Source organism: Rhea americana, unplaced genomic scaffold (assembly GCF_003343005.1).
Source record: "Rhea americana isolate MKP2758 unplaced genomic scaffold, rheAme1 scaffold_18, whole genome shotgun sequence".
Taxonomy (NCBI): Eukaryota; Metazoa; Chordata; class Aves; order Rheiformes; family Rheidae; genus Rhea; species Rhea americana.
In genome coordinates, this window is record NW_028185927.1 from 5,059,519 (window position 1) to 5,077,043 (window position 17,525).

At 36.4% G+C, this 17,525-nt stretch overlaps 1 protein-coding gene and 1 long non-coding RNA gene across 5 annotated transcripts in view; one reads left to right on the plus strand and one right to left on the minus strand.

The window, feature by feature from the left end:
• The window catches only part of BAZ1A (bromodomain adjacent to zinc finger domain 1A), a 64,498-nt gene that overhangs the window by 11,097 nt on the left and 35,876 nt on the right, over positions 1-17,525 (minus strand). For 3 of the 4 annotated variants that reach the window (XM_085301687.1, XM_085301689.1, XM_085301690.1), the window contains 9 exons: positions 14,600-14,695; positions 14,250-14,474; positions 13,396-13,561; positions 13,032-13,139; positions 11,698-11,822; positions 9,515-10,123; positions 6,539-6,702; positions 6,208-6,362; positions 3,208-3,356 (listed from right to left, as the gene is read on the minus strand). In XM_085301687.1, the coding sequence (XP_085157813.1) occupies positions 3,208-3,356; positions 6,208-6,362; positions 6,539-6,702; positions 9,515-10,123; positions 11,698-11,822; positions 13,032-13,139; positions 13,396-13,561; positions 14,250-14,474; positions 14,600-14,695 (1,797 nt within the window). The remainder of the gene's footprint in view (positions 1-3,207; positions 3,357-6,207; positions 6,363-6,538; positions 6,703-9,514; positions 10,124-11,697; positions 11,823-13,031; positions 13,140-13,395; positions 13,562-14,249; positions 14,475-14,599; positions 14,696-17,525) is intronic. The other variant, XM_085301688.1, reaches the window with a different exon arrangement.
• LOC146597633 (uncharacterized) lies at positions 2,434-4,311 on the plus strand. Its single transcript, XR_014895459.1, has 2 exons — positions 2,434-2,847; positions 4,126-4,311. It is a non-coding gene; the product is annotated as an uncharacterized LOC146597633 (long non-coding RNA).

The window sequence follows — 17,525 nt, forward strand, 5'->3', positions numbered from 1 at the left end:
ACTATATAAGCTGTACCCTCATGTTTTGGTTCTTCCACAATGGCACTTTGGGCTGGGCTGAAGGAAGAAAAAACAATTTTCACAGCTAATACGTAGTGAAAGGATTTCTAATACATAATTCATAATTAAGAAACGCATACAATTCAAATCATGTGCCATTAAATCTGTATCACCGAACAACGTAAGATTAGCAGCCACCGAACAATTCTGCAAGGCGGACAGAGCTGTCCCGAGGTCTCCAGATCTCCTTCTGCATTACGATCTACTCTATTAGTCTTTTCTTGCTCTTCTTATGTGTATTTTTTTTTTTTTAATGTGCCTCGACTTTAAACTTATCAGAATCACTAGCCAGGCTCTGGACAGCCTGATAGAGCCTTTGAGGCAGAAAAGAGCAGAGAGAAGCAGCTGGTCTTTTTATTACTGTGCTGGGTCCCTTTGTCTGCTCTGCACCCTGGAGGCCACYGGGGTAAACTCGCCAGTGTCTGCACCGAACGTCACTGTGCCGTCTTTAATACTTGAAGCTGTATATAGAGTGAACACTGCAAATTGTTTCAAGAGTGGCTCCATTCTATAATGGGCATATAGTGAAAGCAGAAAAAGGAAAAAAAAAAGGCGAAAAAACCTATAGTGAAGGCAATGACAGAAATAAAATAATAATAATAAAAAAAMCAACAAATTTAGTTTGGTTTAAAGCAAAAATACAGGGAACTAATCTTACCAAAAATACTGTCCTGTACTACAGCCACAGCAGAACTCAAAGCACTTTTTTGACAGTCAGTGTTTTTACTTCAGTGGTAATTAAATCAACTTAAGTGGGGTTTGGCAGTCTTAATTAGTATTATAGACAGACAGGCATTTTGTCTAGGGGAAAACTCTCCTAAACAGCTGGAGACAGATTAAAAAAAAAAGTGTGTAACAGATTTTTCTTTATAATATATAAAAACAGGTAAAGAAAAATCCCACAAAGCATGGGGGTTAGGTATTACATACTAAAAGCCAATTTCTATTCTAACAGCACTCTTGGTCAATTCCTAGATACATCAAGAAAAGAAGGCATCTCTGAACAAGTAGTCCCCCAGTAAGACATGATGTCCACTTTTTAAAAGATGTTTAGTAATAGTATTAACACCTCCCTTTTAAGCTAAGCAGAGAACTTTGCAGATTTCACACATGCAAGTTGCAAACTTAGTAACAGAATTTGCTTTAGTCACATGAAAAGACATTTTTTCCAGCAGGGAGCTTATGTTGGAGATCAGAATTTGCAAATTCTGTACTCTTGCTTTCTGAAACACGTTTGAAACATGTTTTTTGAAAAAAAAAAATCAATATGTGTGTATTTTAGGTCTTCTTTCATAAACCACCATTCAAAACTTTTCCTCCTCAAAGAGTACTCTAACCACAAAACTAAAACCTTGCCTCCATTCAGGCTCTTCTCATCTCTTGTTAAAAGTAGGCCACTATGCAACCAAAAATGTGAGACACTTGGCAGCAAAGACGAAACAAGGAGGAGGGAACCTGACACTGTAGCTTAATGGTTAGGGCAGTCAGCCAGAACAGTGGAGATACAGGATTTCTCCTCCTCCCTGAACTAGGTATACTATTCTATACATTACAGTACTCTTAAGGCAGTATCATTCTTCAAAGCAGAAGAAATGGTCCAAGCCATATGGTAAATGTAAACAAACCAATGAGTTTTAAGTGTAGACTGTGCAAGACTTCCTTTATAGTCAGGAAAAAAGCATCATCATCAAAAGGTCAGACAAAAAAAAATATACACAAGCCATCATTAGATTAGGACAGCATTTGGATCAGTGGAGGAAAAAAAAAAATAAAGGAAAAAAGATGTACTAGCATTACCGAAAGCTTCTTCCAATATTTCAAGGACACTTTTTGCTTTTAGCACTTCTGCATCTAACTCAGGAGCACCAATCTACAGCCTACAGTCTACTCCCAGCCATTTTTTTTTTCCCTCCCTTAAGGGCAGGCTGTGGTAGACTGGTGACTGCCAGCAAGATGCTGTTGCCAAAATACCTTTCTCAGGGACAGTTTGGAAATGGAGGCATACGTGCAGAATGCATTGACAGACAGGCAGAGTAAATAAGAGAAACACTAGATGTACTGTCAATTAACTGTACTATGTACACGCTGCAAATCCAGTCACACGGCAGGAAAGCAGGCTACCAAAATAAGCTGTAACATGCCTGGCTTGGAAAGGGAGGACACTCTTGAGCTGACCTAACACTTAACCAAGTAAGGCACTCAAACAGCTGCCGTTTAAGCTAGTACTTTGCTCTCACCTCCCATCTCAATCATTTGCTACTTATTCCTCTGCTGGASGTAATCGCACTGATGAAAGGAGCTCGTGGAAGGGAAGCCAGGCCTGTGTGCGTCAGATTTTCCAGTATAAATATATCTGAAACTCACCTTCAGTGACAACTGACGTTAAGACACCAGACTGCACACAGGAGATGCAGAAACTGTCCTGTGCCAGCTGTGCCACAGGGCAGTAATCTCTTGTGAAAATGTACAGTTGTGTGGTATCTTAAAGTGCTGCAACAAAATCYGTCAGAGCCTAAGGATTTTGTATGCAGCCCCTACCCTAGGAGAAAGTCAGAATACGTAACCATTCACGCTCTGGAGGATCCCTGGTACGTGCTGCATTGCTAACCTGCTACCTTCTGAAGAATGAGAATTGAGGCAATCCTGCTGAGGCACAAGGCACAGCTCTTCCGAGCATCACACCAGAAATGGAAAACCTAGCCGAGACAGCTGCCTTCAGAAGGATCAATCACCTATGCACGTAACTCCAAGATGAAACACAAAGTTTTGAATCCCAAAAGGATGCAGGTAAGGAATCCAGACCTGAGGGATCACTTGAAAACCACATAGTTTTATGAACTTCAGATTTTGGCTCTCCCTGCCAGAACATGTCAGAGGAATTCCAGGAATTAACACTTGCTAGAGTCAAACTATAATTGTGCTTTGTTTTAGGAGTATTTCTTCATGACTTATGGCTTTGTAATCTGACAACATCGTGACATTTTTTAATTTTCACAATTTATATAGGAATAGGTTATTTTCCCCTAATGCAATGCTCTAAAATATCCAGTCTTTATGAAAGAAGCAAAAAAAGAAAAAGAAAAAAATATTCTTGTTAGAAATCTTAAACAAAAATAGAGACATACAGTTTTAATCCTGGAAGCTTACCAAGAGGTGCTTTGAGAAACCTGCGCTCAATTCCTTGTTCTATCTGAAGCAGTGCAGATGCCAAATAGTGAACCACATTATTAACTGGTTGAGGAGTACTTGTACTTGTTGATGCAGCACTTGGCGCTTCAGTTTTTAATCCAACAAGTCTAAAACAAAAACGTAGTAAATAGAATTTTTGATATTTTGAATTCAACACCAAGATGCTTATATAGATCTGTATCCACATGTGTATCCAGGAAATTTATACTTTCCACTTTATTTACATGCATGGAATACGGACATAAAAAGGTACTGTTCAAGTGAARCTATCTAGTGAACTAGAGAATTGGCATAACTAATCTAGTTAATCTAAATAAACTCTGTTATCTAAGGATGATTTAAGAGATTTTAAGAAATGTAGATGATAAAGCTCACTATAAACATTAAGATTTCCAGAACATTTGACATGATATCCATCACTACTTCATGAGAAGCTTCAAAGCAAAGAGTTCGATTTAAAAAAAATAAAATAAAAAAAAAAAAAAAAAAAAAAAGCTCTGCTAGTGGTAAGGTTTAGAATACCTCTGTCTACAGAAGTTCAACTACATATATTGTTACAACTAACAAGATTCAGAAATCATGATACATTGGTACATGGTACAATGGTATATTGAAAAGCATTAAGTTATACATTGTTCTCCCTGAGAGTTTCTCTAAAATACTAAGTGATTCATGTAAGAAATAAAAAAAGATTCCATAGCAACAGAAAAGAGACTTCAAAGGTTTAATATCTACAGCAACAGCCTTTTAAAACTATTTCAGATCTTTTAATTACACAAAATCTCCATTTAAAACTCTAGGATGAATAAATGAGCAAACTACATAACTTCAGACAATACAGATGAAAACAGGAAGTAAATCAGGATTTSATTTCAGGTACACAGCTTCTCCTARGGATTAAACATAAGATACTCAGCCTCAGAACGTACATTACCGAAGATCCTGCTTCAACAACGGAATACAGCAAAACACACTGCCCTGAAATGGATGTGCTGCGGGATACTTACTTTAAGTTTTGAACGAAGAATAAAAGTGGTTTTCCAATAAAACAGCCACCTTTGACCACGGACTAAGCACTTACTTCAAAGTGTAGTTAATCTTCCTTAACCACAAACATAAGTAGAATGTAGGAGAGAAACTCACATTAATGGGGGGGGGGGGAATCAATTTCATCAATTTCTGCTTAGGGTTTATCAGAAACACAACTAACTAAGATTGTCTGGATGGGGGGGGGGGGGGGGGGGAAATCAATTTCATCAATTTCTGCTTAGGGTTTATCAGAAACACAACTAACTAAGATTGTCTGGATTCTGCTTTATTCTGGTGAACAAGCAGTGCTTTTGGCTGTCCCTGTTCTTTTTTCACACTTAAAAGCTGTTCATTATATTTTGCAGTCACACACATTTAGAAAGCCTGAAAGCAAACAGAAGAAAGCTGCATACTTTATTTACATTTCACTAGTCAAACTCTAAGGTCTTAATGAGATGTCACTTGCTCTGAGGTGGATAAAAAGGCTAGCATCAAAAGGAATCTGTCATATGACTCCAGAATCCCATAGTCTCTATTTTAATATGCAAGACTTTACATTAGAGTAGCAACAATTCAGAAACTTTGATGGAAAGAGTCAGTATCATGGGGGAAAAAACTGCTTCTGCAGTAGAACTGAGTGTCAGCAATGGAAGCCTGAGGTAACTGGAGACAGACAAATTTTATCTTCGTAATACATTAAAACAGTGAAATATTTCTGTATTGGGGCCTTCAGGACACAAATCTCCATAAATACTGTCACTGATATCAAAGAGATGAACCTATCCATTTTACACAGTTGAATTCAAATCTGAAAGGGAGTCCTACGTGAAAACACTAAGTCAGCAAACTGACATGGAAAGGGGAAAAAAACAAACAAACAAAAAAAAAACTTAAATTCCCCACAAAACACAGGATTCAAGAGTCTGTCAGAAAAAGGCCCTTACTTTCATAAGATAAAAAACTTACTCGCTTATTCACAAGATAAAGATATTACTGGCAGGAAACCTCACAGAACACATAAGCAAACATAATACGTTAATAGAGTGATTCTTTTTAATGGATCTTTTTCTTCCTCTGCAACATTTCATCATTTACATCACTTCAAGACATAAAATTATTTAAAAGTATACTGTACCTTTTTATTTCTGAAAAGTATGTAACTACTAGAAAAATTTCTAAACACTTCAATCTCAGAAAATCCCTAACATCTGTACTTCGAACAAATACAGATCTAGTGGAAGCCCTGGACCTCTCTCAAAAGTTAGGTTACAAAAAAAAAAAAAAAAAAAAAAAAAAAAAAAAAAAAAAAAGAACATACACACACACACAGAGGAAGGAAATCCCAATTTTATAACTAAAAAAAAATATACTGTTTGAGGTCCTCTCTCCCCCTCTGGATTGCAGTTTGCTTTACAAAAGGATCTGCATTACTTAGGTTTGAAGATTATATCACCACCTTGCTGTAGTGCTAAAGGCTCCAATCCAGACCGCTCTCTTGTACTGATGGTTCTATGGTACACTGTGCAGTTCAGCGGATAATTAAATATTACTACCAGTTTTCATTTTGACAGTTCTACTCTAAGAAGTGTTTGTTCCAGAAAGCAGAACACAATTGCCAGAATAATTTTTCTCTGCATTTTAAATGATTTTAAAGTGAATTCGTATATTTCTTATTTAATAAAGAATGTTCATTTTGAGCAGTGTAATATCTGAATGGTAGAAGTTGAAAAAATTTTGTGCAAGTGTCCTTGGGCATTTTGTTTGGTAACAGAACAGTGTTATTTACAAAATATAAAACAAAAAATTTCATATTTTACAAATCAAAGCTTACAACTTACTTGTTCATAAATATTGACACAGAACTTGAGTGTGAAAATAATAGAGTACTGTTATAAAACTAACAAAGACCCATTAAATCACAGTTCTTACCTGTCTTTCACAATAAACTTATCTTGATCATCAGTTTCCATTTCATCAGATTCTTCATTCACAGTTTTAATTATACCATTCTCTTTGTTTTCGTCATTTAGAAACTCGTATCGCCCATGTTCTAAGGCTGCTCTCCAAGACTGCCTGTCTGTAACCTGAAGCAAACATAGAAATTGCAAGTTTATAAAGAATGAAAGACCACAAACTTTTTTAGTGCCAATTACCATACACACTTAATTAAAATACATTTTCAGTAAAACTCATAGCAGACAAAAGGTACAGACTTGGTGGCACTGCTGTGTTCCCAGGTACTCTACATATTCACAGATACCTTAATAGCTCCCAATGTTCCTTGGTAGATCCTGTCTTCAATGTCCAAAAGGAAGTCTCTAAGTCTCAATTCAAGCTGCTTTTCTGCAGATATCTGAGATGGATCATGGGCATTCTGTAGTCTTCCCCGTCCTGAAGGGGGTCTAATGTCATTTTGAGGTTTGTCTGCAACAATTTCAAATACCTTTGTTAGTGGATTTTGCTCCTTAAAGTAGCTGGTGTGGAGGGAGGAAAACCGTTACAGGGCAGAACAAATCAAACAGTTTCAACATGTGGAACTCTCTTCCAACAACAAGAGCAGTCAATACCAACATCTCCATGTCAACTAAGGTACCTGATCCAAACAAAAAAAATATACTTTTAGGGGAAGACCCATAGATTAGCATTTGCATCTCCCAAAATACAGGATGAGAAATTCTTGCCAATGTAAAAATCACTGTCTCTTAATAGTTTCTAAAGTAGTAGGTAAGAAATAACCACTCTCTGCTGTAAATACNGGGGGATAAAGTCATATTTCCAGTATGTTTGCATATTTGATAGCACTACTCTTATTTTTCCCTTTTGCATGGATCTTTATCATGGCAACATTTAAAACAAGCACGTGCAAATGTGCAAACGTAAACTCACAAAAAACTAACTGAACAACTTAAGGAGAGATACAATCCCTTTAAAATACCTAACTTGAAAAACTAAATGGACAAGATGCCACAGGTATGGAGTAGACTGACTGTACCCTCCAATTTAAAAACAAAACCAAAATTTAAAAACAAACAAAAAAAACCACAAGACAATTCATGAAAAGGAAGGGGAAAGGAACAGTTGATAATGGGGTATCACACCCCATCATCCATCAACTGCTCTTCATAAAACACTGAAAATACACGCAAAAGCTCAGAAGCCACAGTCTTTGTTCAGAGGATTAAGGTAATGGCATAGAGCAGTATGCAAGAACTTGGAGATCTCTAATCAAAAAATATCTTAAAGCTGCTGTCAAGGAAGTACAGAGTGAATTTCTATCACATTCTTAACTGCAGAAACAATTCCCTGTGACTGACAGCAATTATGTAAATATTCTCAAAATCGGTATTAGCATGCAGTGATGTCTGGGGAGGGGAAATGCCCTTTCTGGTTTAAAAGCAGCAGCAGAAAAAAATGCTTTTTCTTGAGCACAAATAAAATGGCAGCAATTGGCTTGCAAATAAGTGATAAAGAGTAATATATATATATATATATATATATACATATACATATATATATATTATATATACACACACACACTAGAGTATAATTATTTAAAATTACATAACAGTGCATTTTTGTTTTATTTCTATTTTCTTGTGAGTATGAAGAGGAATAAGATTGGTAGTCTGCAGCACAAGGAAAAAAAAATAATTAAAAAAACCCTACAGATTAGTTTTCAGCTGTCCTGCCTGTCACCTGAATGTAGAAAATACAGCAGCTCAATTCTGCTGCAGTAAAGCTCCCTCCGAAGCAGAGTTATATCATACACGGCCACTTTTCATTACCGATCATGCAGGGGAGGCACTGGTATTGAGCTGCTGCCTTTTGATTTTCTTGCTACTAAAGTGAAAAAAATAAGTCCAAAGATGACATTTTATCAACATTATTCTGTAATTTTACCATAGAAATAGAAGAAAAACATACATGGGAACATGATTGCTTCAGGGAATAAAGTCACACACAAAGTACAGATAAAGCAGCAGCAACTAGGAAAACAAGGAACAACCCTACTCTGACCATAAGGTATAGAGCAGAAAAGGATACAGATTTTCTCACCAAAAGACAAGAACATAACCCTAAGACCCCAAATAAAACTTAACCACTTGGCAGAAGCCCTGTGCTCTGCCAGTCTCCACCAAGAGCCRTGGGAGACGCGCAATGGATTCAGCAGACCATGAAGTTTGAGAGGCACGTCCTGGCATACACGCTGCAGCAAAACAGAGTTCAACTCCGCTGCAGAAAGTTCTTGCATGCCCCAAGACAGGTAACTTGAAAAAAGCTCACAGAAACTTTCTCTGAATTAAAACAAAATGTAATTCCTTAAATTCCTGTACCCTATTATGGTTCATTCTGGTAACATCCCCTCTCCGACGCGCCACGAACAAGGCAGCTGCAAGTTTGTGTAGGCAGAATTGGAGTTAATGCCTTGCTGATAATTTGAAAAACACTTGCTCAAGAGAAAAGGGAAAAAACCCTAAAAATCTAAACCTAGGATGGTTTTAAGTACATTTTATATTCTGAATCCATGAAAACATTCTGCAGATTCTTCCTCCTCCTGTAATAAAGATCTGCCAAAGAAAAGTCACAGAATCCACTGCACTGATACTATAACACGAAGCAACCAATGCAACTACACAGTATYTTTTATTCTCTCAAAAGGTTTTACTATAAACTTGCAACATGTCATCTTCCCCTCGTTCACAATATGCAGGCCTGTAAAGGCTTTTGAATAACTTTATGTATTATAATGTTATGAAAGGACATGTCTCTCCTACCGAAAAAAAAAATCAACGTAATTAGTAATTGACTCTCTTCATGATGTTTGTGTCTCCAAAGGCATAATACTCTCTCCTCATTTTCAGTATGGTGAAAGAAACAACATGGCAAACGATCAGTAATTTACCTTTAGCATGAATTAATCCTTATTCACAAATTATATTATTAATCTTTGGCCAAAGCTCAAATTATTTCCTATGGAAGTTTTTAAAAAAGCAAATCTGATTTTACTAAGTAGTGAGGAAACACAGTAACTATTGCTTTTTTTTTATAGCATAAAACATTGTAAAATTTAATATCTGTCTGCAAAACAAATACCCCCAAAACCCTCAAACTACGTTAATCTATGATCAAGAATAATTCTTATTTCTTAATAACTGCAATTAAATGAGAACTACAGGTTACTAGAGCCCTATATTAATATTACAACTGTGGAAGCAAACAGATCAGGAATTTTTACCTGGAATATGGAATTTTTCCACAGAAAAACAGCTTAGTTGTTCATATATTCTACTTTTCTCTTGTAAAAGAGTTTCTTTTAAGGCACTCTCCCTATGTCCTCGGGAATTGAGAGCCTCTAGGAGTTGGTCCAGTTGTTCCCGAGAACTGTAAAAGCACCAACGGTTTGGTTTATATACTGGCCTTGGCACCTCTACAACAACACTGGTGTGTGAATCTTGGTCAATATCGGAGGTAGATTCAGAGGATTTCAAAGACTCTCCAGTTTTACTGAATACCTGAGGTTCATTTGTGCAAGACTGTACACTATTCTGAAAGGAAGAGGTTCGAGGCAACAACATGTCTTCTGTGAGACCAGAATAGTCCTCTTCTATAAACAATCCAGGAACAGAGGGGAAAATCCAGTAGCGTCGGTACATACGGTCACGACCTAAGGGGGTGATATTTGTGCAGGCTGTTGCGTTCTGAATCTTTTCTAGTAGTTCCTTCTCTTTCTTTTGTTGCTCCTGTTTTAAAGCTTCTTCTTCTTCAGCAGTAAGAGGTTCACTCTTTTCAGAAATAGGCTCCTCTTGCCTTGCAAATTCCTTATATCCATTTTGCCCTCGCCTTCCTAAAAGTTAAGAAGCAACATGCTTGTAAATTTCTTTCTTTCTTTTTTTTTTTTTCTTTTTAAATCAAGTAAAGGGTATTTTTTGCTTCTATCTCTTTTCGATTATCTAAACTTACAATGTTCAGGGACCATCAGCCCATTCAAGAAACAATACCAGTTTACTAGAGAAAAATCCAAAGGGATTAATCCTCCTTCCCTTCCTAAAAAGGGAGCCATCTTTAGTGTACTAGACCAAGTCTCATTTACTGAAGTTGCCATTTTTAATACCAGAAAAAGAACAACATTTTAAGTAGTATGTTATAAAATTATCTTCAACCATGATAGTAAAATTCTAACAATTTCATTATTAAATATAAACTACCTTTTCAGCTTAGTTTACCATACTCAAAATGTTCAACTTAAACCTCTCAAGACCTCAAGCAAAACCAGAAGCCATATCATCCATATATAAAGCCTGCATTGCAAACTTGGTTACATTACATTATCCARAATTTTTTTCATATACTATTATTCCCCTTCCACCTGGCTGAAGACATTACAGTTTACATTTTAGTCTGCCAGAGGCTGGCTCCAATAGTTACATAGAAAAAGGAAATCTTCTAATTGAAACACAGGACTGAAAAAAATGCTGCCAGAATTCACAGCTTTCAGCTTTCCAGTGTGACTATCAGTTTCTCTGTAGCCAAGAGCAAAGAACACTTGTCTACCCTACAAGCATAGTGTTTCAGACTTTTTCTTTTAAGAATTTGAGAAACTTTCAATTATTTTAAAGACCTCAATGTTTAGCATTCTTCATCATAAAGCTGTAACAAACATCCAAACTGTATTACTGAAAGACTCAGAATTTCTATTCCAGGTATTGTTACGAACTGTACAATTTTGCAACAGAAAAGTCCAAAATCATCCAAGGGCTTTCACTTGGCATAGACACTACCACAAAGCCTTTAAGAGAGAAGGAAACAGGTTAGTTAGCAGTACAAGTCATCAACAGTTCATCCCTCTTCAGTGATTTCTGTATCTAGTTACAGACAGCAGGTTGTGCCACTCACTGCACTGCAGCTTCTCTAGCATACTCCGGAGGAAGTCAAATCCGGGCATAAATCTGGTTTAATGCTTGCACAGGAGGTATGCTGCTCTGTTAACAAAGCCAAACCTAAACCCAACTACTCAGTATGACATTTTCTTTTAAAACACCTGTTGCTTTTGCAAACTTCCAATAAAAAGAATCAAAATCACACCACAGGCTACTAGATGAGACTCCTACAAGGTCAGCAAGGTACACTGTTCAGAACTGTAACAGTTCGTCAGGCCTGTTTTTTAGACAGAATAAGAATTCAAACACAGTAAGTATGGAAAACAATCGGAACAAAAGTGTGAAAGCATGTAGAGCTCACAGCCAGAACTAGATCAGGCCAGCTGAATGCCTTTAATAGCTCATAATGATTATTGTCCTTTCTTTGTAAATTTACAAGATTGGTATTTTATCTAAGTTTACTAAAAAACACAGCAGCTTCCCAGGTGTATACGCACGTTCACACAAATAAGCACATTACAGCATTACATTAAAGGATTACCTCTTCTCCCTTTTTTGTTTGGTCCTGACTCCTCTTCGTCCTCTGTCACTGTGTCCATGTCTTGCTCTTTACGTTCAACTTCTTTGCTCTCTGTGCTAGTATCAAGGTCTTCCCGTTCCTCCTCCCTGATACGATAAAACAAAGATGACTCACTGACTAGTCATATTTTAAAAATTGAATGTAATGAAAAAAAATACAATATGGGATCTTTAATTCAAACAGTATTTTTCTTTCCAAAAGTTAAACATCTGTAATGCTACATAGCTTTTTTTTTCTTAAATTAACTTCAAATAATAGAAAATATTTTGTAAGAAACAAGGCAAAAGTACTGAACTCTAACTGAAAAGTTCCATACTAAATGCTAAACCCAGAACTTTGATTTTTGCTACACCATTCACACATTTAAAGAATATTCTTATAATCAGACTCCTTTAGGAGATATTTTAGTGTTGTTCTACTAAGCTGAATTATTCTTCATTACTTAAAAATTATTTTTAAAAGTTTCCTTATCAAAGCACACTATTTTACAAAACAATTAWTATACATTTATCCATGCAGTAATTTAATTAACAGCCTTAAGAACTAGAAGCATCCATTACAGGAAAACATTTCATTTATTATTTTTTCTCAATTATAATTTCAGAAACATAGCATAAATCTGTCTTTGGCCCATGCTCACCTCTTGCAAGCAGATTTATTTAACTAACTCCCTTCCTCAAGCGGGTAAAGATATAGTGTTGTATATACACTTTGTTTTTTTTCTGGAATCATGTACAGCTGCATGTGCATGAATCTTACCACCTGAAACCATACAGTTTTATTAATAGAACAAAAAATCTTGGGTTTATGGAAATCACCTGGGACAGCGCAGCATTTTTTAAAAAAATGCTATTAATTTGATTCATAAACTGTTGTGTGGTCAGTATTATCTAACTCAGATTAGATCAGTTTTCCAAATTAGAAAATCTAGAATGGACTATTATGAAGATAGATAAGATATCAATACAAACAAAATGTAATACGAAAAAAAACAAAATAAATTTTGAAAGCTTCTCTAGTCACTAAATAAAGCTATCATGCTTGTAYTAGCATTAGAAATACAATAAAAATGATTTAAAAAATAAAATTATTTTCATAAAACAATATATAAACAAGAAGAAAAAAAACAAACAAAAAAATCAACATTAAGGGCTAGATACTTGACCATCTAACAAGGTATACTTTCATTTAAGTTAATGAAACTAAATAGGTAAGCTCTGGCCAAGTACACTKAAAGTGCTATTTAAAAAGTAGGCCCATAATCATATGTACTGCAGTAATACAATTCATCATACCCAACAGATACAACAGGATTTCTTTGCTCCTCTTCCTTCAGCTTTTCTTGTTTCTCTTTCATTTTTAGTTCTTGTTCTTTTAACCTTTCTTCYTTCCTCTTACGTATCCTAACAGCAAGGAGAAAACAGAAGATCTGTTGCAATTAATCTAGTAGCTACTCTAGCTGCATCTTTTTTCCTTCACACTCTACAGCATCATCTAAAAATAACAGYAATTTGGGAAAGTGTAACATTTAGCACAATGTTTTCCTCCTCCTTCCTCAAGAAGCCAACATAGAATGTAAATGCCTTTTGTAATCAAGGAATTAGTCCAATTTTATTTCAAAAAAAAAAAAAAATTTAGCTTCCCATACTCTAGTTTTACCTTGCTGCCGCTGCTTCTCGTTCTTTGCGATGCTGTTCTGCCTTTAAYTCTCTGAACTCCTGTTTTGCCTGTCGTAATACATCAACGGAGTCCTCAATGAAATCTCGAGTGGAAACAAGAGTCAGGAGTTTCCCACAGAGGGCATGAAGAATCTTCATCTTTTCTCCTAATAAAATTCACACCAATGTTTACATTCCATTATGCAATTGATAAATAATCCTTACTGTTACACATTCCAGACTGAAGAGAGCTTCTCAGTAAAGGAAAAAAGTGAACAGTGAGAAGTCAAATACAGTGAGAAGTACAGTATCAGCTTGCACTTGCAAAGAGGCATTTCTTGAAACGGCTGAAACACCTGCTTTGCTCAGAGATATGAGCCTTTACATCTATTTTCTTAACTCTTAGCACTCTGGGAAGAATTTGGTCAATGCAGTCAACAAGTATGTAAGAACTGAAAGGCAACACTGCCTCCAAATCTGGGATACAGGAACAGTAGACATCCATCTTTTCATTTTCAAGTAACTTAAGCAAACCAAAACATAGAAAGAGAACAAAAAGCATGGACTGAGGCAAACATTCAAGATGCTGCTCCCACAGAGAATCATTCTTCAAGTAAAATTAACACTTTTACCTTGATTTTAAAAAGCTACCCAGAGGTAACGAGACTCACTCACTCTGCAGTCTCTGATCTGGTTAGACCTGCAGGGGGAGGACTGGCCTACCAGACCTTCAAGGTCCCTTCCAACCTAAATTATTCTAYGATATAGTAACTTCTGATCACCATTGATCCGAAACAGTTACAAAACTGATCACTTGAAGAACAGTCTAATCATCTCTAACAATTGTTTTATTACCTGGCAACAAATCATACACTGAGGTACTTGAAAGTTTCTTCAAGAGACCAGGATTACTTAATCTCAGCTCCATGCAAGCATCATCAGTAGCATCAAACCCGCCTCGTTTCTGGTAACGGTATTTTGCATTGGCTGATGTTACATCAGCACCTGATGCTAGAATGTGAAGTCTGAGAATCTCAGAAAGAGTGCAGCTATCAAGATCCAAGTTTTTCAAATTGCAGCCTACAGTTAAGAAGAATGAATAGTTATTTTACATAAACATCAAAAAAATATTTTATATAAATGTGCTTTAAAACACAGAGCAAAATAAGAACAGTAACAAAACAAGAAGTGAAACCCACACATACCCTGATGTAACTGGGGCCATGCAGCTGCCAAAGTTGCAACTGCAGACAGTGCAGATTTTGTGGGGTCTGCATCTTCATCCAAAGCCTCTGTTAAATCTTTAAGGAAATAAACACTTTATTCTAGTGCAAGTTAAAACTTGTACTGTGGAAGGCAGGAAAGCAAGCTGTTTTTTTTTATAAATTGCAGAGAAAGCGAAAAAGGGCTCAATATTCACAAAAGCATCAATGTATTCAAAACTCAATTCAACACCCAAATTAAAGTTTACACATCTTTAAATCCAACTAAATACCCAACTAAAAACTAAGGGCATGCAACACATGCTACAAGCTCTTCTCCCTACATATAATATGTTAAAGCGGCCGACAACGCACAAAACATGCACAAAGGCAACATAAAAGACAGTGGAAACAGATCAGGAAATGCTTGAAAGCAAAAATAAATAAAAAYGCAAGAAAACCTGTACTTTGTTATTTCCTACTACCATTTTGTTTTTAGGARAGACTACTCAAACTAATCATACCCTTTGACACCAGTTATCATCACTCACTATGTATTCTTACCATCTAACTTGGATGTAAACTTACTGGTTCTGCACACACATGATTAGTAAGTCAYTAAAAAGAAACAAAATTTCAACAAAAGCAGCATCTGCACTCAGTAAGAAGCATCACATTTTAGCAGACTGACCAGTGAAGCAGTGGGAGTGAAAGGGAGAAATAGAAGAACTCCTGTTTCTTGGATAAAAGGTTTCCTTAGCACTTGGCAGGTATTTCTCCAGAGGGTTGGCAGAATTTTGTCAGCCTTGCATACTGTTTAAACAATTTTACTTTACTCTGGTTCAAATCATAAAGCAGTCACAAAGTCACCAAGTAAAGAGAGAGGCACAAATCCAAACCAAGACTAAATAAAAGCAAAATTCACAATAGATTCTTGCATCATGTTTGATGTCATTCAAAAAWTTTTATTCAGACATTGAAAAATTAACTGCTGCACTTTCCTTCCTCTCACCATATCTATATAATACACTATGAGAAAGTACTATAGACCGAAGCCCTACATAAACGATATTTTCTGCCCGAGAAAAATTGCCTGCACAGAATTTAAGTGAGCAAGCATTCACACTGACTACTATTTTGGTTAGGTAGAATTACAAAGCCAAAAATATCCAACTCTTTTATAGTAAATAAATTGTCTGAACAAGAGCAAAAAAATGGTAATTCAAAGGCTCTAAATGAAAGTAGAAGACAACAGACAAACTGCCTTATCCACAACTCCGCAAAAGTGAAATAGCATATTCTTGCRCTTCTCCACCACATAAAGTCAAACTAAAATATGAAAGTTGTATTGCATTTTTTCTGGTCAACCCTATGAAAAATAAAAAAATAGTTAGTTGTTCTACAATAACTAAAAAATCAGCAATAACTAAAACACTAAATTTGGTATTACTCTATCYAGKTGTAACGCTATTCACTTACCACAAGCAGCATCTATTGCTGAAGACAGTGCAATGTTTTATATGCAGACATTTTACAGATTGGATGCAAGTCTTAGGAACAAGAGCAGCACACAGGGTTCAAGGGAGAAATTAAAGGAATCTTCCTGCATCTCATTCAACTGCCTTACAGGGAACCACAGGGTTCACCTGAGCTCTCAAACAGAAAGTGCTCTTATATTCTGATCTACCTCTGATGAAGCAAAACTAGCAGGAAAGGTGGGTCAAAGCTCCTCCTTTAACTAGTCAGCAAATTTGGCAGTCCACAAACAGAGGACACACTAGACAACAGCAGTGTGGCAACAGCTGGCTTCCCTTTCCACCAAGCGTTGCACTAGGCAAGAGAACTGCAGAACTCTTAGGCCACAGATTCAAAACACAGAAGGTTCATGCRACAGTAATATCTTAAAGTGTTTTCAAGGCTCCCTGTCTGATGGAAGCCTTGGGAGCCAGGGAGCTCCCCTGTCCTTCTTCCTGCCTGGTAAGTTCCATGAATACAGTGTTTGAAGGACCATCTCCACATACAGGATGAACAAAACAAAGAAGCCAAATCAGTTCCCTTAAGCACAGCATGGTTTCATAAACAGCTGAGCTGATCTCAAGTAAGAGAGTAGCAGCTTGTGAGGGCACGAATACCCAGAAGCATGCAAAAGAAGATAGAGGGTATTTTGAGCTGGCATAATTGGCAAACGCTTTGCATCCTGAAACCATTGCCTCAGTCAAAAAAAAAAAAATAAAAAAAAAAAAAAAAAAAATCTAAAGCATTCCCTGTAGCATCAGTAAGATCTCATAGGTACRATACTACAGAGAGAGGCATAAAGCATTCACAGACTAAAAACTGAATCATTAAGCTAGTTCAACACAAAACAGAAACAGTTTTGAACAGTACTGAAGATGAAGACACATAATGTTGCTGACCATATAGATTTGGAACAAAGTAAGCTTCCTTCTGATCAGTGGTTAGTGTATACTGAATGTCTCTGAAAACACGGGCAGCTTCAGCCTTACAGTGGACCCAAAGGCACAGTGACTGCAAGATGCTTTACTGAGAAAGCACAGCAACACAGTAGCATTTGGGAGGGTACGTACATACTTTTATATTTTGAAGGACAATGAATGTTGAATTTTCCATTACAGCTGTACTCAAGAGTTTTTAACTGATGTCAGGTTTAGGCCCTGAAGTTTTTTTTTTATAGTTATAGATAAAAATCTTGAAGATGATTTAGGAAAATGCCTCTTTTCTCGACCCTCAGGAGAAACATCTAACAATGCTGAAGGAGAAAGAAGGTGAAGACAGGTTTCCTGAACATCCAAAACATAAGCAGTGCTGTTAAATGCTTATTATGCTTTGCTGGATACAACCACAGTAGCAACGAGCTTGCTTTTTCTGTTCCCTCCCCTGCCCTTCACACCCAGTTTAGAACTTTTATTCT